The 21,359-nt window shown below is 47.8% G+C and overlaps 1 protein-coding gene across 1 annotated transcript in view; it reads right to left on the bottom strand.

Annotated features, from left to right (window-relative positions):
* Positions 1 to 15,532, bottom strand: part of AGPAT5 (1-acylglycerol-3-phosphate O-acyltransferase 5) — a 42,361-nt gene extending 26,829 nt beyond the window's left edge. The window contains exons 1-2 of the mRNA XM_036249627.1: positions 15,288 to 15,532; positions 4,670 to 4,739 (exon numbers count right to left, since the gene is read on the bottom strand). Of these exons, the coding sequence (XP_036105520.1) occupies positions 4,670 to 4,739; positions 15,288 to 15,506 (289 nt within the window). The 5' untranslated portion in view covers positions 15,507 to 15,532. The remainder of the gene's footprint in view (positions 1 to 4,669; positions 4,740 to 15,287) is intronic.
* Between the last annotated feature and the right edge of the window lie 5,827 nt (positions 15,533 to 21,359).

The following is a 21,359-nucleotide window of genomic DNA, read 5'->3' as shown; positions in this document are numbered from 1 at the left end:
GCCTGGCGAGAAACCTGGATCCAGCAGGGCTGCAGGCGGCGAACAGGGGAGGCGCGGTAAGGGACTAAGAGGAAACGAAATGACATAAAGAAGGCAGGTGGTAAAGGTCTCAAAGACCCCAAGAGACCTGGACTTGAAAGTAAGAGGCTGTGAACTACCCTATCTCCAGAGAAGAATGAAAAGGATAAAAACTAATTGCGAGGGAGACTTTTCTAGTGTCTACAAATGAACTGAAGGACGGGATATATGAAAGGGACCGAGTCCTAGGGGTACACGTGTACAAAGAAGTGAATTAGAAGGGAAGTGTTTTAAAAAATACAAAACAAAAACCTGTAGGAAATAAAAGCTGAGAAGTTAAAGGAGTGTCGAGAAAGTTTCACCAAAGGAGGTGGTTGCCACACTCACAGGATGATGAACTCTCAACCGTTGAGGAGGACTCAGCCAATCCAAACACTAAGAGTCGCCCCTCTGGGGAAAGTACTATATCGATTATTGTAAATATCTCTTTTCAATCTTTTTTATCATTTGCAAGTTAACTCTTCCATGATGACTTAAGAATCACAATGATCACATATACAAAAGTGATGATGGTTCCGTTTAAATAGGGAAGACTTCCCGTGTAGCCAATGATCAATACCACACTGTGTCCTTGGGAACTCAACAACTGTCACTTCTCTAAAGTGTGTGCCTTCCTGTCCCCTTCCCTCTACTTTACACCAACTAAACAGCCACTGATGATTCTTTCTAATCACGTCTTGGAAACTGCACCTGACGTGAAACAAGTGAATGAGCTAGGAGAACCGCATGTGGTTTCCAGGCTCAGGTGTCCCCAGAACACATCTGAGGGCACAAGGCTGGAAACACAATTTGGCATCTTTTTCTGCAACAATTATTGTGAAAGTCTGGAGATATTTTTACAATGCATTTTTATACTGAAACCTGCATGGTTTTATTATGGTCCGGGGTGCACAATCCAAACACTTTAAAGAGAAAGTGCAAATTTTTAAACATGGACTGTCCTGGGCTATGCCCTTAATGTTTTGAAAATTTTAGTAAAAAAATTTTTAAGAATTAACTTAAGTAGTCATAAGACACATGCTTTGTGCTATCATTTTTTTTTTTAATCCTCACCCCAGGATATGTTTTTATTAATTTCTTTAGAGAGAAGGGAAGGGAGTGGGGAAAGAGAAACATTGATGTGAGAGAGAAACATCGATTGGTTGCCACCGGTATGCACCCCAACCAGGATCAAACCTGCAACCTGGGTGTGTACCCTGACTAGGAATTGAACCCACGACCCTTTGGAGCACGGGACAATGCTCCAACCAACTGAGCCACACTGGCCAGGGCTGTGCCATCAATTTTTACTCCTCAAACATTTTTCACTTTTTCTGTTTCCCTCCAGCGAGGTTTCAGATAGGAGATACTAGACATGGCCGAGGCAATGACAATGCGAGGTACTACATCACCCTTACAGTAACAGTGACCACTACTCTAGCATCATTTCATCAAGGTGGCCAGTGCGATCCCCATCAGGGCACACGTGGGCTTGATCCTCGGTCTGGGGTGTGCAGGGGCAGCCGACCGATGTTTTACTCTCACATCAATGTTTCTCTCTCCTTCCCCATCTCAGGAGGGGTGGCCACGCTGGGCTGGCGCGGAGCCAGCACCATGCTCGTGGGTCACACCCCATCACCGTCACTCCTATTGCAAAGTGCCCCATGAGCCAGGACTCTGTGCAGCTATGAGCCAGCTGTGTGCACTGCCTAAAAGTCCCGATCAGAAGCTCTTCCTCATGCCTTACCACTGAGGCTCAGAGAAGTTAAGTAATTTGCCCACTATCACACAGCCTGCTGTAGAACAGTGTATGAGCCAGGGCCCCTCTGACCCCAAAGCCCACACCTTTTTATGACGATCTACTCACCATACATGTTCTTAGTCAAGAAAAATGTCACCTAAACCAAGAAAAGGGAGCATTTCATAAGGTTAGCAAGGTAAGTAGAGTCCAAAGCAGATAGTTAAAGAAGGCTGGGAGGAAGGAACAGCTACTATATCCTCACTGACTCTGGACAGAAATAAGGTAACAGAGACTAGAATCAGAGATAGAAACGATATATCAAGTGAAAATGAGGGAGGAGAGAGATGCATGAAACTTTCAATTCTTTAAAGGTCAGGCAAAGAAGAGACTTGTGCATTCTGGCTGGCCCAGTAGAAGATGAACTAGAAAGTCTGAGCTGAACAGCAGTCCTTGAAATGATCTTTCTGCTACTTACATTTTTAGATGCTCAGTTTTAACTCCTAATATCTCAGCCGGGTTTAATAAAGGTACCTAGACACACAGGCCAATGACCCAAGACCAGGGGTAAGCTGGAGGGGCCTCTGGAAACTAAAACTATATGCAAATTTTTATGCGCCCATTTTTTCCCCTGGGAAAAGGCTCCAAATCTTCTATCATACAGGGTAAGGCAAAAGTAAGTTGACAGTTGTTCATATGGCAAATAATAAATAGAGGAACAAACTGTGTTCTGTATACTCACACCTGTAAACCTACTTCTGCCAAACCCTGTATCTGGCTGGCGCCTGTACCCCTGAAGTAATCCAAACTCACTACCTACTTGTGCTCCTAAGTTATGGTTTGCAAAAAGGCATCTAAAAAGTATCCCTCCCAATGCCAGTGGCCGAGTGCGTGGCCCTGGTCCTAGAAAGGCAGGGCCTCAGCAGGAGGGGAGGGTGGGGTGGGGCCCGGCCGCTGGGTGCTGAGAAATGCGACCTCCCCAGGGCGGCTGACTGGGCAGCTCGTATATCCCATGACGCCTTCCAGTTCCAAACACAAGAAGAATTTTAAAAATCTGGTTTCTGCCCTGGCAGGTGGTTAGAGAGTTGGCCTGTGCACTGAAGGGTCTTGGGTTCAATTCCCCATCAAGGGCAGGTAACTGGGTTACAGGTTCAACCCCTGGCCCCAGTCAGGGCCCATGTAGGAGGCAGTCAATTGACATGTCTCTCTCACACCAATGTTTCTCTCTCTCTCTCTCTCCCTCCCTGCCCTCTTCCACTCCTTCTAAAAATCAATGCGTGAGGATTAACCAAGAAAAAACAAATCAGTTTCTTCCCGATGCTCCCCCAGAAGCCCTCAGTCTGGAGGGTGCACACCAAGGCCAGCGCAGTGAGCACACGAAGGCAGTGGTGGCTGCTACGGCGGCACCGTCATTGCCCACTGCACTGCTGCCAGCGCCTCTGGACAGAGCACGGCCCCACCAAACCTGGAACCAGGCAAGTTGGCAGGGAGCTCAGACGAGGAATTTTAAGAGAGAATCCTGCTAAACAGAAAGAGAACTCTATCAGTTAAATGAGCCATGTCCACCCTGGACCCCCAAATCCTCTCCACTTAGACGATGGAACCGCGGCAGAAACATGCCACCGGCAGCAGCACAGGAAGAGCAAGACCATGTTAGCAGTAAAAATCCCGACTCGCCAGGAGAAACAGGCCAAATATAGGCTGAAATGAGGCTCCGTCAGAGGCCAGAGCTGGAAGCAGACCGACCCACAGGGCTGGCGGCTTTGCTCAAGTCAGATGTAGTGAAGTCAAGTCCTCTGGGCCAGCCAGGATGGCCAGTCCACGCAGTACGCAGACACATTGAGATTCCTAGCACCCTTGGTAGGCTCAACTTCTGTCCTATAAAACTGAATGAGATCGTTGATAAGCCACAGTGAGAAAGATGCATGTGACCTTCTCTCACTTTCTTTACCTTATCTAGAGCAGAGGTGGAAACAAAAGCACCTAAGTCACGAAGAGAAGAGACGCAGTTGACAGGAGAAAGATGAAGGGACTTTCTACTCAGGTGTTATCACTGGTCAGGTTGTTTTTAGCTTTCAGCTTCTGGGCACTATATTTTTTAGAGTAAAAATGAAATTTAGGAATTGTACATCAAAAGCAATCACAGGTTTGAAAATAATGTGAAATGGGATTTTTTTTTTAACTGAACTATTTGGAGAACTAAAAAGTACTTTAACCCACGTGAATGTCTGGTTTTGATACTGTACATAGTTCTAGAAGATGCCAACAGTGGGGGACACTTGGTGAAGGAATCATGGAACTCGATGTACTACTTTTGCAAATTCTTGTAAATCTGTAATTATTACAAAGTAAGTTTAAAAGTACCTTGACCTAATTTAAAGTACACACTGCACTTTCTTAGAGACCAGGCTTCTGACTCCTCTGACAGAAAAACACGCTGTAATTAAACCAAAACATTCGAAGAGGCAAAAGGAACTGCAGATGCCAGAAACTAGTGCTGCGTCTTGAGGGGGAAGGCTCACACATTTCTGCAGTTTAAAATGTCTACACACTGTGGCTCGCCTATCCCACTTCCAGAAACGTATCTTACCAAAGGAAGAATGCACAGACCATTTAAAGAACTGGTCAAAGAAATAGGGGAAAAAAGAAAGAAAATAGCTTATTTATACCCATCCAAGGGAAAAGATAAGAACAGGAAAATTCATAGTAAAATTACAAAAATACAAGGTCACGAACAGTATCTGCATTAAAAATTCATGTTTCAACAATAACAACAACAAAAAAAATCTTCATTTAAATATGTAAGAACATAACTTTGAATGCCCATCTATTTTCTGTAGAAAAGCCCAAGATTCATGCAAATGAGATACAAACCTGTGCTTTGATGATTTGCTAAATATATTACATTTTCTTTATTTTTTGGCAAATCTCCATATAGCAATATCTAAAAGATAAAACAAAAATAAACAACACTTTAATATTTTAAAGCATGCGCTGCTATAAAATACAAAATAGGACAATGTCAAAAACTGACAAACACACGATGTCATGATTATTTCCAACACGATTAACAAAAATTAGCTTCCGCTTAGTCTCAAAGGTGCCCAATGGCATGTGTTTACAAAGTAGCTAGTGTAGGTCAGGTCAACGGTCATAAAGCAAAACACAATGACTTTCTCCTGCGATAAATACAAGCATTTACTGACTGCGGTGACCTAATGTGAGCGGCACCTTCCTTCGAGAGCCGAGAGCCGCAGGGCAGGGAAGAGGCAGGTGCGCCCCCAGGGAGTGTGCCGAGGCCCCAAGCCAATGCTATGGAAATGGAGCACACTCTATTTTAAAGAACTATACCCTGCAGGACAGGAGCTGTGCTCCTGTGATTTCAACATGGGTGGAGGAGGGATGTCCGTGCACAGAGGAACAGCAATGGAAGCAGTGGGGTCCCCGGCCTGGACACTGGGAGCATCAAACCTTCAGGTTTCCCCTCTTTTCTGTGAGGGTCCCAGTGCACGTAAAAACCTTACCAGCAGTAACATCTGTACGACTTCTCTCCTGGTGATCCGGCTTTTGCCCGGTTAATGTGCAGGCCCGACACCAAACCCCAGGGTAGGGGAGTGCTCCCTCCTCTACACTGTAACCGACAGTCCCTGAGCACAGCCCGACACCAAACCCCAGGGTAGGGGAGTGCTCCCTCCTCTACACTGTAACCTACAGTCCCTGAGCACAGCCTGACACCAAACCCCAGGGTAGGGGAGTGCTCCCTCCTCTACACTGTAACCGACAGTCCCTGAGCACAGCCCGACACCAAACCCCAGGGTAGGGGAGTGCTCCCTCCTCTACACTGTAACCTACAGTCCCTGAGCACAGACCGACACCAAACCCCAGGGTAGGGGAGTGCTCCCTCCTCTACACTGTAACCTACAGTCCCTGAGCACAGACCGACACCAAACCCCAGGGTAGGGGAGTGCTCCCTCCTCTACACTGTAACCTACAGTCCCTGAGCACAGACCGACACCAAACCCCAGGGTAGGGGAGTGCTCCCTCCTCTACACTGTAACCTACAGTCCCTGAGCACAGCCCGACACCAAACCCCAGGGTAGGGGAGTGCTCCCTCCTCTACACTGTAACCTACAGCCACTGAGCACAGGCCCGACACCAAACCCCAGGGTAGGGGAGTGCTCCCTCCTCTACACTGTAACCGACAGTCCCTGAGCACAGCCCGACACCAAACCCCAGGGTAGGGGAGTGCTCCCTCCTCTACACTGTAACCTACAGTCCCTGAGCACAGACCGACACCAAACCCCAGGGTAGGGGAGTGCTCCCTCCTCTACACTGTAACCTACAGTCCCTGAGCACAGCCCGACACCAAACCCCAGGGTAGGGGAGTGCTCCCTCCTCTACACTGTAACCTAGTCTCTGAGCACAGCCCGACACCAAACCCCAGGGTAGGGGAGTGCTCCCTCCTCTACACTGTAACCTACAGTCCCTGAGCACAGACCGACACCAAACCCCAGGGTAGGGGAGTGCTCCCTCCTCTACACTGTAACCTACAGCCCTGAGCACAGCCCGACACCAAACCCCAGGGTAGGGGAGTGCTCCCTCCTCTACACTGTAACCTACAGTCCCTGAGCACAGCCCGACACCAAACCCCAGGGTAGGGGAGTGCTCCCTCCTCTACACTGTAACCTACAGCCACTGAGCACAGGCCCGACACCAAACCCCAGGGTAGGGGAGTGCTCCCTCCTCTACACTGTGATCCACAGTCACTGGGCACAGGCCCTAAAACACTCCACTTGAATTTCTTTTCAGCAGGCACTTGCATAGGTGAGGACGGGGCCAAGTGAGGAGGAAGCAGCAAACCTGAGACCAGGGTCTCTGGGGTGGCCATCTGGGTGTCTGTCAGCCAGGACCGTGGCTGGCAGGGGACATGGGGAGAAGAGCCCACTCTGAGCATCCTGACCTGCAGATGCCTGCAGGTCAGCCCACCTGTTGGCACACGGGGGAGCCCTGGGCAGGCCCTGCCCACACTCAAGTCATGGAGAGGGGCTTCTGCCAAGGTGGGGGGTCTGTTGTGTCTGGGATACAGTGAGACCACAAATTTTATTCAACACAAACTCCTTATTCAAAACTATGGCACAACTCAAAATGCAGAGCAAGGATGACAAGCATCTCACAGGCAAGAGACTATTCTGATTTTGTCCCTCTATAAGACTCGGACGTTACATTTTCGGGAAGGACACTCTGTAATTTCAGCGGACGGCAATAAAGAGAGACTGTCACACAGTCTAGTTTCCACGGTGTCTAGCTGACTGGATGGGGCTGGAGCCTTCTCTGCCAACAGCCTGAACTTGAAACCTAGCCCATCACCTTACCATGTGAACTTGAGAAGAAGGACTAACCTCGCCACACTCGCTTCCTCACCTGTTAAAAGACTGTGCTAATCGTACCCTCCTCCGAGGGCTGTGGTAATACCATGAGACAAGCTGATGTCTGGAACATCAGAGCCAGCCAAGACAGTACAAACTGCTATGGTTATTCGTGTCCAATAAAGTGAAATTTTAAATTCAAAACTAGGTTAAGTGATTAATAAATAAGAAAAAGTCTCTTCCTACAGAAAAGGTCTCTGATTAAGTAGAAATGCAGCTACAAAGAATTTCAGTTTGAATAAGACTGCGTATATAATTTATACTCTATGTTCATAATTATTTTAAATATATTTTCAATATGTTTTTATGCCAGTGAATATACCGCTAGTTACCCAGTACCAGGTTTCTACCATAAAACCCACAAAACTATCATCTTTTTCTGTCCAATTTGAAACAATTCATGCCCTCTGAAACAAGATCAAAAGGCAAACACAGTCACTGTCTAATATCAGTGTGCAAAAGTAATTATCATGCAACATTTAAATGACCTTACAGACCACAAAGCTTCCTGACATTTCCGTCATGTCTCTCTCGGCACTGTCCTTACTGCACAGGGGTCTTTTCTGAGCATCTGTGATGGACCAGTCATTGAGCTGGGCAGCTTCATGCACCATCTCAGTCAGTCTTCAAGATTACGTGACAAGTATTCCGTTGCAGGGTAAGTGCAGAAGTTGGGAAGTTGACTTATTCAAGCTGACACAGTGTGGCAGAGAAGTAGCCATTACACCAGGTTTCTCACATCAAGATTCAAAACTGTTTCAAATGTTACAGAACTATTCTCTGCCATAACCCCAAATGAAAAGTGTCAAATGAGAAGGCATCTTGTGTACTAGAAGCTTATAGATTTTTTTTCACTTTGAACACTCACCAAAAGAGATACGAAACTTGTGAGATAGAACTAAAACCGACATAAAGAACTTTTCCTAGAGTACAAATCGAGAGCAGGAGCGAAGCAAGGCCTTGGTGCCACGAGCCCACGCCCGCCCCAGCCCAGCTGCCCCCCCACCTGCGAGCAGGCGCAGACCTCCTCCCGGGGGGACAGGCAGCTGCCTTCCCTCCGTCTCCCTCAGCTCTGTGTCCGTTTCTTTATTTTGTAACTTATCTCACTAGACAGGGTGTCTTTTAACTGACTTCTTGCTATACTGCTAAGTGTGTGTTATTTGGGGATAGGAGACTACTTTATCAAACAAAATGCCAGTGCCCAGCATGTGCTTAGCACTCACCACGGTCTCCTTTCCAGGTATCACCCCCTCATTTCTTTATGCTCCTGGAATTCCCAACTGGAGACAGGACAGAGTAGAGTTGTCTTCCAAATTCTCTCTCTCTCTCTCACACACACACACACACAAGCCTCCTAAACTACCCAAGCGACACTTGCTTACTTGGGATGTTCAGGGCTAGCCCCTGCAGAGACTCAGAGGAGACACAAAAAATCCGAGAGCATTGCATAGGCTCAAAAACTGCAAAAAGTACAAACTTTTATTGGCAAGTAAACAAAGGTTTCTCTGTCTTGCTGGCTGTCCCAGAATTCCCTCCTGCTTTTATAAGGCCTCTGACCTTATTCCTTTGTCTTACTTCTGAGGGTGGAGTTCTTGTTTCTCCCTCCTTTAAGTAAAGAATGTAACCAGACTCATTACACCTATGGACCCTGTTAGATTAAAACTTGTCAACTATTGAGGCCATTCAAAACCCCACCGTTAAAAAGGATATTCACCTACATTTCCACAAACACAGACCAGAATCCCCTGCAGGCTGCTCTGCCCTTTTGCTACAAGGGAAAAAATCAAGTCAAGTCATTCTCCCCTTTACTGCCGCCTCCAAGGGGTTACAGTCTTATAGAAGGGAAAACATATGTTAATGTCACATACAAGTGATCCTGACATTGCCATGGGCTGAGATCATGACAGATGAGGAGAGACGGGGGCCTGAGCTGGGAGGCAGTGGAGGGAAAAAGCAGTCCGAAGGCACGCTGCTGAGCCTGTGTTGGTACTTTGGGGGCAGGGTGTAGGGGAGGCTGGGAGGAAGCAGCCGGTGGGGTGGAGTGACCACTGAATGGAAGATCTGGCCGGGGCAGGGTCGAGTCTTCACATTCCTTCCATCATCGGCTAAGAGCCTCCCTGCCCTCAGCACACCATGCCACTTCCCCCCGCTGAGAGCAACGCGTCCAAGCAGCTCCTAACCATGGGCAGTGTGAACAGCCCAGGCAGTCTCTGTGTCACAAGGTAATAAACACAAACACTCCAGTTTCAGTGTTATCTTCTATCTTGATTGCCCACGCTTCTCCTAGTATAAGGCCTTGAGAGACAAGACCTCATTTCAGCAGATATAACCTCACCATCTAGCACTGCACCTTCGGAACACTGGCCCTGAAGCCAGGCTGCCCTGGACAGCGCCCTGCAGACCACTGGAAACGTGAGCTACTGGCGTCTCCTTCTCTCAGCTGTCCAGCGGGAAGGACGGTGCACCTTGCAGAGTGGACCGACTCACAGAAAGAGCAATGTGTGCAGGCTGCACTTGCTAAACGCTGTTACCCCAGCCTCTCCCTCTCCCTCCCATTCAGTCACAAAGCCCTGTGGGCTCCACGGACCTGGGATTCTTTCGTTCGTTTTCTTCTCACTCACTCTCTCCCTGCCCCTGGATGACCATAACACTTTCCAAACTGGTTCTTTCTCAGAACTCCAGGCAAGTGTCCCTTGCTGAGGAAGCTCCCCCACCCCCATCCTCCACCACTGAACTGAGCGCCTTCAAGAGCACAGAACATTATCATTTTCTTGCTGTGTCCTGTCCCACTGGAGGTGAGCTCCATAAGGGCAGGGGCCTTACCCGTTTTTTCCCACGTCCCGAAGTATCCAACACAGTGCCTGGGATGAGGCGCCCACTCCGTTACTGAATGAATGAATGAATGAAGAGCAGGTTCTAGGGAGTCCTTAGTCAGAAGTTACTATTTAGTTTTGGACTATTACTATCAACCCTGTTTAAGAAACCATAGTATAATAAGAAAATAGTACAGGAAAATTAACTTCTAATTCCATTTAACAAGAGTCAACTCTCAGTGTATTCAGTCCCACAAAATTAGACAAGTTTATGAAAGGGAAAATAAATTCTGTACATAGAACTCCCTTCTGCTACTTTACACTCAAAGTAGGTCCGTAGAAAATGTCATTTATTTTATATCAAATTTCACATTTTACTCTTATAATGTATATGTTAGCATTTGGAGAAGAGAGAATTGGCAAGCAAAGCCATCAGAGTAAAATATATTTTAAAGCAAATTCAAACAAATTCAAGCAAAAAAATGGTAACTAAAATCTGTATTGGGGCCTAGCTGGTGTGGGTCAGAGCACGTGCCTGGGTTGCAGGCTCGATCCTCAGTGGGGGGCATGCAGGAGGCAGATCAATGTGTCTCTCACATCGATGTTCTACCTCTCTATCTCCCTACCTCTTTCTCTAAGAAATCAATTTTTTAAAAAAGGATTTCTTAAAATTTAAAAAAATCTGTATTAGGTGTTGATGAGAAGACATCTATCACATCACTAGATATTTTTGGCTTGCAAATATCAATGATCAGGGGGTTTTTGTTTGTTTCGTTTTGTTAATCCTCACCTGAGGATATTTTTCCATTTATTTTTAGAGAGAGTGGAAGGGAGGGAAAGGACAGAAAGACAGAGAGACATCACTGTGAGAGACATATCGACTGGTTGCCTCCCACAGGACCCCAGCCAGGACTGGGGACTGAACCTGCAACCCAGGTATATGCCCTTGACAGAGAATAAAACCCAGGACCCTTCGGTCCCTGGGCCATCGCTCTAACCACTGAACCCACAGACCAGGGCTCAATGATCAGTTTTTAGTGTATGCTATTGGAAGAAGGGGAAAGGGCAAAAATTTTTTTAAAGAATTCTGACATTTAAGAAAAACTTACATGAACTTTTATCAGCTCAAACATGTTAAAAAGATTTGTCATTAGCTAGCTGGACTCCTCCGAGTACCATTCATACCATGGTCTCAGCATTAGGGTAGAAATGCAGAACAGACACCCTTGGGTCCGGTTCACCTCAGCTCCAGGTTACACTAATCAAGTTGCCACTGCTCCTGCCGGAGCCCCGGCCACTTCCTCCCCCAGCACTCCGGCTCCTTCCTCACGTCCACAAGTCCTCGCTATCCTCCAGCTCCAGGACAGCCATGTGGCCCCTTTTCTTTCGGGGTCCCCAACATCACACATCCCCGTACCTCATCTGGGTTTTACAGTGGCGAACATAACCAAATGCCAATGTATTCCCCATGTTGTATACAATAAAGTCTAGTTTAGAAGTTATATTACCTCCAATTTATCAGGTTTTCAATTTGTTTTTGATTTATTTATTTGGGGGGGTGAGCTATCACAAGATGGTAATGTAAAAATCAATTAAGAATTCAAAGAACCCATGAATAATAAATTGGTTATTATTATACAGAATAAAGAGTGGTTCTGAAAATAAGATTATTCAAATGCTCTATTTTAGGAATATGTGAAGATATATATGAAAATTGGACAGTAAAACTTATGGGAAATTATTTTAAAAGTAACTTTGGCATATAGACCCAGGCTCCCTTTACTTTATTTAGCATGTTAAAGAAGGTAGAGAGCAGAATGCTTCAAAATACCCAAAGACATGGGGCAAAGTTAAACGAAGAAACAACAAAACACTGACTAAGCAGAACTCAGGAGTTTTTCTGGTGGTGGTTTCAATGATGACTCAAAAAGCCGTGTCCCCAGACTAAGTGCAGAACCTGTGACAGTGACCTTATTTGGAAAACAAGTCTGTGCATATTGTCAAGATTCTGAGTTGGGGAGATCACCCCAGAGTGTCTGGGTGGGTCCTATACCCCACGACAAGTGTCCTTACAAAAGAGAGGAAGAGCTGAGACAGACAGAGGGGACAGGTGGCCACAGAGGCAGAGTGCAGCGACGTGGCCACAAGCCAGGGAAGGCCAGCGGCCACTAGGAGCTGGAAGAGACGAGGCCAGGACTGACCTCTAGAGCCTCCAGCGGGAGTGCAGGCCAACAAACACCTTGGTTCCCAACATCTGGCCTCAGAACTGGAAAAGGACACATTTCTATTGTTTTAAGCTACTAAATTTGACGTGCTTTATTATGGCAGCCACAGGAACTTCATACAATTGCTTACTCAAATCAGTGCTCCCTCAAACAGTGAAAAGGTGTTCTGTCAGTGGATCTCAGATTAACATAGAGATAAACGTTTAAAATCCCAAAGGAATAAACAGTGAAGAAGGTATGCAGCTGGTTTCAGCACTAATGAGATTCTAGGAAAACCTGAAGAGTAGGTTATAAACAGTGATTTTAGTAATAGTGGTTGAAATGTTTTCCTGTCTCAAAGGTGCATGCATATGAAAATAAAGTAGTGAATTAGGAAAGAATGTTTGAGAAGAACAGAATGTTTACCTAGAATCCAGTGGAATATCTAAGTATACTTGTTGGAAGAAGGTTTACCTGCCAAGCACAGATCATGAACTTCATGAACCTACTTGTTGTCTTCAGCTTAAGAATTTCATGCATAAGAAAATACTGTCTCACAACTATTATGAAGCATAGTTTTTAAACTTAGAATTTAAAAGCATTAAAATGTCATTTCAAAAATAATCTAATTTGAAAAAACTTCTGTAATGTATATAATTTAATGATTCTTTTATATGGAACAAAAAGAATCATCACGGGCCTTACAAATGAAAGCTGATGAACAATTCAAGTTAAAAAACAAAACAAAACAAAAAGAGGTCCCTTAGCAAAACAAGAAAAACAAGCTAATTAAAAATAAATAAATAAATAAAAGACTTTTTATTGATTTTAGAGATAGAGGAAGGGAAAGGGGGAGAGAGGGAGAGAGAGGGGGAGAGAGAGAGAGAGAGAGAGAGAGAGAGAGAGAGAGAGAGAGAGAACCACTGATGTGAGAGTGAAACATGGATTGGCTGCCTCCTACATACCACCCACTGGAGATCAAGCCTGCATCCTGAGCATGTGCCCTGACCAGGAATCGAACCAGCAATCTTTCAGTGCAAGGGACAATGCCCAACCAACTGAGCCACACCGGTCAAGACACAAGTTTAAATTTTAATAGAAACTTTGCAATGACAAAGTCACTGATGAAAACTGTTAAGTAAAAATAAGGTGACAGAATATCCATTCTTATAAATCCTTTTCCTTTGGGTTCATCTTTAAAAACAGCTATTTTTTTCCTCTATTGACTTAATCTTAAAGAAAACCATTAGAAATATTAGAAAATAGCATTGTCTACCTAGGAACCTCAAATTCCAGAAAAAGGACCCCCTTCTTCCCGCAAAAATACCCTGTTCTGTTACTAACCAGCAAATACCTCCTTGCCAAAGAATAATGCATGGACAAGAAACCCTTGGACCTACATTTTTATTAAATGTTCATAACCTGTATTTAGTGATCAGTGGGCAATGAGTTCTAGGATTATTAAAAACTCCATCAAGGGACCCACATTTATAAAAGGATATCTGATGGCCTTCAAATATAATTCAAACTTTTAAATTAAACACACACACACACACACACACACACACCATGTGCTGAGAACTCAAAAATAAAACTGGAGGTCTATAATGAACAGGACATGGGGTAAGATACACAATTTCAGAAACATTGTGAAATTTTACAATTATTTTTTAAAATGAAAAACTTACATAACACAAAGTACTTCAATGGTACCTTGTACATTATAGTGCATGGAATTGTTACATTCTTTGAACAAAAATAAAATAACCCAGCACAGGTAGAATTATTTTTCTAAGAGGTAACTGACTTTATAATACATTCTGAGTCCAGGCTAGCTGTCATATGATGTGAAATTAAACACTTAATCACGATAAAACTATACATTTGGATGAATGTGAAGAGCACAGGGCGGTGGGGGGGGGGGGTGATAGGTCTACATCAGTGAAAATTTTAAATGAGGCCCACTTTAAAAGCCAACTATCAGGAAATCAGTTTCTGGAAGAGCTATCTTTCTCTCCTAGTAAACAGTGATACTGGTTTAAATGGAGACCCTGGTCTCTTCTAATTCTCTCCGCCCAAAAAACAACCTCCAACTGGGGCAAACTCAAGTCATCAGGAAATCAACAGCAGCTCTATAAGTCAAAATAGTAGCTGAGTGACTGACACTAGGGTGAACACAACTGCTCTGATGAAAAAAAAAAGGGGGGGGGGAGCAATGTCAAAAAGACAAAACAATGCCATCCTATTCCCTTCCGCCACCAAACCAAAAGAGGAGTAACTAAATAACCAAGAATGAAGCTCTTTTTTTTTTTCAAATTGGGAGATAAAAGAAAAATTCCCAATTGTTGTTTTTGTATGACACGTCAAAGAACTAAATAAAGTGAGGAGGCCCTTCTACTTTTGTTTTACAATTGAATCTACAAATCCAATCTCTATAGAAAAAGGAACAAAGTAATCAGACCAAAAAAAAAAAAAAAACAGATTAGCCACACATTTCAGCCTAGTCAAAGTTGGCAACAATTTTATCTAAGGCAGGGCTTCTTCAGTAACAAATGTATCCATTTCCTCGCCCGGCCCTCACTTAGACTGGGGAAGGAGCGGAACAAAGTTGGGCTTCTTGTCCAAACAGTGACGATCTGTTTCAGAAGGTCTCGGATTTGTGAAAGCGCACTTTTGAGTTTCACCAGCACCACCTTCTTTCACCAAACGCCAAAAACTGTCAACTGCTCGCCCTACTTCCAGCAGCAGCACCCACTTCGCCAAGCACGCGGACGCCGGGCTCCCCGAGGGGCAGAGGGGCGCTCGGGGGGGCCCCACGTGCGGCTCAGCGCTCGGCTGCCGCCGCCTCCCAGAGGTGCCGCGGTCCCTGCAAGGCAGCGCGGGGCCGGACCCGGAGTGAGCCCGCCGCTGCCCCGCGGGGAGGACGCGCGAGCAGCACACGTCCCGGGGCGGCTCTGCGGGGCGGGACTAACGACCCTCCCGTTGCCGGCGGCGCCCGCGCCCCGGGCCCAGGCGAGGGCGGCAGGTGCGGCGGGGCGCGCAGCCTCACCTGCACCCCGGTGTAGTGCTCGAAGAAGAAGAGCACCATGCTCTGGTACATGCAGTAGAGCCGGTCGTCCACCGCCTGGTAGAAGCGCGCGGGCAGGAGGGCGGACAGCAGCCGCCAGGCCCCCCAGACCAGCACGTAGGTGGGGGCCGTGCCCAGCAGCACGGCGGCCGGCAGCACGGAGCGCATGGAGTACATGTGGAGCACCAGTGACAGCAGCATCCTCCCGGCTCGGCGCGCCGACTGCGCCCGGCTCCTCCCGCCCCGGCCGGCGCCCGCTGCCCTCGGACGGCGGCCAATCACCGCGCCGGGCCCGGCCCCGCCACCGCCCCCTCACCTCCGCGGGCCGCCGGCCGCACCTGAGACGCCCAGCCCGCGCCCGCTCGGGCCACCGCCCCCAGCCGCATGGGCCGCGCCGCCGCCGAGGGGGAGCGGGCTGGCGGACGGGCGAGTGCGGGGCCGGGCGTGCTGCTCGCGGCCGCGGGGCAAGGGGACGCCGCGGCCCTCCGGGCTGGCTTGCTCAGGAGCGCTCACACCCCATGACCCTATCCCGTCACCCTGTGCCCCTGCCGGGGGCGGGGCTCCGCGCAACAACAAGACTCCTGATTGGCTGCCCGTTTCCATGGTCCCCCCGTCGGGGGCGGGGCTCCTCGGCAACAACACGACTCTTGATTGGTCGAGTGCGGCTAACGGTTGAAGCGCAACAGCCGTGGGGGCTCGGGGACCGCCGGCTCTGGCCTCTGCGCATGCTCCAAAGCTGGGTCTGGCTGCAGCCGCGAACCGCAAGTGGCGGCCGGTTTGCTGAGCGAGGTGAAGGTGGGTGCGGGCCAGAGGAGGGGCCTGGCAGTGCCCTCGGTCGGAGCCTGGGCACGGGTTGGCTTGAAGGAACGCTTACCTCCAGCTTGCATGCTCTGTGGGCCGGTGATGCGCACGAAACCGAGACGCCCCCTGATCGGAGTGCACAGGTGCGCGCTGTACCTCTACTGTTCCGCAGACGAGCCGTCCCCAGTTAGGAGGGGACTCGGGCATTCACAGTATTTGTCAGGCTCCCTGCGGGAAGGACCGCATAGACTCACAGGAGTTCCCATAGGGCGAGACAAGCGCTATCAAATCTCGCGCCCCGGGTCGTCTGCCAGGCAGGCCTAGCTGCTAGGTTACTTCCTTTTCAAGGTGGCTCCCACCCTCTCCCTCCTGGTTCTGTCCTCTCTCCCTGGCAGGTGCGCATGGAGTGCCTGTGGAGCACCGGTGACAGCAGCATCCTCCCGGCTCCGCGCGCCGTCTTCGCCCGGCTCCTTCCGCCCCGACCGGCCGCCCGCCGCCCTCAGACGGCGGCCAGTCACCGTCTGGCCACTAGGGTGGTGCAGAATTAGGCCCTTCTTCCACCGCAGCAGCGATGATTGTGACAGGCTTACACAGGCGGGACAGCCTTTTCCCACCCTGGTGGTCAGCCCTTTTCCCATGCACCTTGCTCCACTTCCCAAGTACCTGGCTCTTGGACTTTTCTGATTTTCTTATAAGGAGCCTTAGTTTTTGTGTAGCAAAGTGCTTTGCGTGTGCACATGGAGTACATAAGGTGCTCAGATAACTTCTGTGCCCTTCACAAAAACCTCAGTTGGCAGAGCTGCTATTCTTGTTGTTAATCCTCACCAAGTTTTGTTTTGTTTTTTCATTTATTTTTAGAGACAGTGGAAGGTGGGTAGGGGAAGAGAGAGAGAGAAAAGAAGAAGCATCTGTGTGAGACACTTTGATTGGTTGCCTCCCGCATGCACCCGACCAGGGCTGGGGATCAAACCTGCAACCCAAGTATGTGCCCTTGGCCAGGAATCAAACCCGAGACCCTTGGGTGCTCGGGGGACACTCTAGCCACTGAACAACACCTGCCAGAGCTGGGCTGCTGTTTTATTGATGTGAAAACAGATCCAGGGGCTTTGACTACTTCTCCTGTCCTTGGACCACAGGAAATGTGGTTTAATATGTAACCCTGTCCAGAGATAATTGCACTTTTTTAAATCTTCACCTGAGGATATTTTTCCATTGATTTTAGAGAGAGTGGGAGGGAGGAAGAGAGAGAAACATCGAAGTGAGAGGGACACATTGATTGGTTGCCTCCCACATGCACTCTTGACCGTGGCTGGAGGTTGAAGTATGCAACCAAAATACATGCCCTTGACCAGGAATTGAACCCAAGACCCTTCAGTCAAAGGGATGACGCTCTAACCATTGAGCATCACAAGCCAGGGTGAGAAAGTCACATTTTAAAAGAATGCCAGCCCATCTGGTGTGGCTTAGTGGTTGAGCATTTACCCATGCACCAAGAGGTCGCTGGTCCAATTCCCCATCAGGGCACATGCCCAGGTTGTGAGCCTGATCCCCAGTGTGGGGCATGCAGGAGGCAGCCAATCAATGTTCTCTCCCATCAATGTTTCTATCTCTCTCTCCCCCTCTCCCTCTCTCTAAAATCAATAAAGAAAATAAAATATAAAGAAAAAAAAGAATGGCAAGGGCTTTAAGTGAAAACATTTTTTTCTTAATGGAAGCTTATAGGATAGCTTTACGCAAGAAGGCATTTCAGTGGAAAATTCTGATCAGGGCCAGGATGGTGGCAACATTCCTTGACTCTCTATACTGAGTGTAACAGGATTGACAGGTGGTGATCTTAGAGGACAGAGCCAGGTGCCGGAGATCTCTCCAGGAACAAGCGTTTGCACAATGATGGTGCCAACAGAAGCATCACACAGTAGAGCGATGTCCGTCAGGGGAGTAATGCACTGTTGGTGAGAACCAGGTTTCTTTGGAGGGGGAAGTCCCGGGTGTGGGTGACGCGCAGCCAGAGTGCTCATGCTGCTCTAGTCGAGGCCAGACAGCCCTGCACTGGGAAAGGCGTATGGAGAGGTAAAGCAGGCTCAGCGTTCACGGTGCACTCTGTGTGGATGAGGTCCGTGCATGTGTGTGACTTCCGGTGACTCGCCCCCGTATTTGCCTGCGTTGTTAACTTTTTTTGTCAAGAAGAATCAGATAGGAGCAATCAGGGTGTTGCAGGCCCTAAACATGCAGAGCGGGTTGTGAACTTTTGTGCGTTGTCTTGGTAGGGAGACAGAGAACTGAAGTCTCTCATCCTGTTATATGCAGACAGGTCCCTGCCTACTCAGTTATCCCCTGGGCTCCTCCGCAGTCACCCTCCCTTCCTGTCTCTACCCGCTCTGAAGCTGCACACCCTCTGCCTCCACCTCCTTACCATGCACAGCTTTAACCTTTGCACGCTGACTTCCTGTCCCGCCCCTCTACACAGCGGTCATTTAAGGAGCACAACTAACCAGCCTGCATGCACTGGCGCTCGGATGTAACGGAAGGCGGACTCCATCTGGGCTTTCCCGGTGCTTACACTCCGCAAGGAGTTCCTTGTGGGCACTTATGAGAAGGAGTCGTGGTGCAGTGGAACATACTAAGGAGATCTCATTGGCTTTGGGGACAAAGAGTGACACTTGAGATGCAGCTTTAAGGGTGGTGTGAGCAAGGCTGGAGGGGAGAGGGAGCGGGGAGGGTCAGGTGAGGACAGCCTACCTGAAGGGCTTGAGGTGTTGAGAAGCCCCTGGGGAGCACTGCACTGGGCCGCACAGTTTTATTTTTCATTCAGATGCCCCCGAAAAGAAGGCTGTGTACTTCCTGCACACACTTTTAAGTCAGTATCTAAAATTAAAAGAAGTAAGTTCTGATGAGTTGTAAATGACATTTTTAAAAGAAAATGGTGACAGAAATCTTTTACATGGACCCCATGGGTTCTAAATACCATAGTGATGTAATACCCACAATCAGCCATTTAAAAATACTCAAGATTTTTACCAATTAGAATTTTACATTGGTCCTTTTTCTTTTTGAAAACATTTTCATTCGCAGAATTGGTCTTAATGGAATATCTTTTTAGCTTCAAAGTCTTTCCTTGATCAGACTTTCATCAAGGTTCTAAGAGTTGAAATTCTGCTGGATTGGGCTATTACTACTGTTAGCAGTATAATTTAATCAACATATGTCACGAAATCTGATGTGTAACTACTGTAAATAAAGGTAAAGTTTTACATGAAATGCCTGTCTTAATGGTGTCTTATTTTAAATAAATTGTCTAATTATCTTTCCGAGTCTTCAAGGTTGTTACACCTTTCCACCCCGCTGCAGTACAATATGGTAAGATTTGGGGTGGGCCCAGTGGGCGGGGCCAAATGCAAGGGGGTCTGGTCTCCAAGGAGGCTCACAGCAGGTCAGCTTCAGGAAAGTTCAGCACCAGAAGACTGGGTCCCTTAAAACTTCTCATGACTACACTGTCACTGATTTTCAGGGATCCCCGTGGCCCAGTTTGGAGACTGCAGCAGAGAAAGTGAGTGAGGAGGAGACCAAGGTCACGGGGTTGGGTTGGAAAAGGAAACAGGCAAGAAGCAGATGACAGCAGGGTCTTAGGGGACATGTAAGTGACCAGACTTCATCTCAAAGGTCCTGGGAAGCTACTAAAAGGTTTAAGGAGGGAAGTGATGTGATTAACTTAGTTTTTTTAAAAAAAAGAAAAACTGGTTCTTGTAGGCTGTGTGGAGAACAGACTGGGAGCAGCCTGGAGGCCGGCACTAGGCCTCCGGCAGGAGGTGATGGACTGAGACTTCGACAGTGACCACGTGTGGACGGCAGGAGGTGAATTCCTACATGCAGCCTTTCTGGAGGAAAATTGGGCAGAATTGACTGGAAGCGCACAGATGTAAAGCCTTTGGTCAGTAAGGCTACTTAAGAGGGCCTGAGCAGCAGGACGGTCACCCACGTCCGGGAGGTGGCACAGGACACTGTGCAGCGTGGGAAGGGAGCACGCGGATCAGGCGCGCTGTCCGCTCTGCAGACTCAGGTGGCAGAGGCACGCTGCTGGGCAGTACAGGCCATCGCCCCCTTTCCGTGAAAACTAAAGCAATATCCTGTACGCAAATGTCCAGAAAGGACTGACGTCGTGACTGAGAGGAGGCAGGGCCTGGCGGTGGACGTCCTGCGTGTGTCGAGGTTTTACAAAAAGTGCTGATTCAAATCGGCGCCTGTTGTGTATCCCGCCCACACAGTGCTGTGTGTCGGAGCTGAAGGTCAAGGCAGATGGGGCCCTGACTGAGGGCTGGGGTGGGGAGGGGTGATGGACCTGTAACAGGCAGTTCAGAACTGACAAGAAAAGGAAGCAAAGCTGACCTTTTGCAAGAGATGGCTGCAGGGTGTCTCAGGAGTCAGAGCAGGGGTGGAGGAGGAAGGGGGAGGGGTCTCGAGGAAGGCTTGCTAAGGTTCAGGCTGTAAACAGGTGGCATCGGTGGCAGCTACTGCTGGAATGGAAGCAGGTTCTGTGGGGCCTGGAACTTTTCAGCTGGTGGAGTGAGAACCCTTTTAAGAAAAAGAACGCAAGTTTACAACTACAAAATAGATTTGAACCGGGCATGGAACAGACACGAATCTCAGAGCGGGGAGGTGGGAAGAACTGAACCAAAGAACTGACATGCACATATGCACAACCCATGGACACACAACACTGCAATGAAGGCCGGGGGAGGTGGTCAGTGGGGCGAAAAGGAGGACATCTGTAATACTTTCAACAATAACAAATGTTTTAAAAAGCTGACATGTCTAGAACACTAACTAACCATCACATATCAGTAATAGAGTTGATAATGATAATGATGATAATGAAACCATTTAATATTTTCTTTATATAGAAGGAAAAGTAATTCCTCTGACATGATACATGGAAATTTGGTTTTCATCATTGATTGTTAGGAGGTATAAAATACCCAGCCACATGCTATGCCTTTAATACATATTCAATAAAAGTCTAACTGGGTATTTTTTAGGGCACCTTGAGGTGCCAAGGAGGAGGAGAGCTGAGTAGAGTAGGACCTCGACAAATGCCTTCTAAAATTTATGTGGAAAAATGAAAAGTTTTCGAAGAGGAGCAATGCTGAGTGTGGTGGATGGAATGATAACACCCCCCCCCCCGCCAGGTGTCCATGGCATTTCTGGGACCTGTGAATATGCTAATTTACATGGTAACGGGGTATTTAGGACTCGACA

The sequence above is a fragment of the Molossus molossus genome, unplaced genomic scaffold, assembly GCF_014108415.1.
Source record: "Molossus molossus isolate mMolMol1 unplaced genomic scaffold, mMolMol1.p scaffold_m16_p_9, whole genome shotgun sequence".
NCBI lineage: Eukaryota > Metazoa > Chordata > Mammalia > Chiroptera > Molossidae > Molossus > Molossus molossus.
The sequence above is the reverse complement of the archived record's forward strand: the minus strand, read 5'-3'. Positions and strand labels throughout refer to the sequence as shown.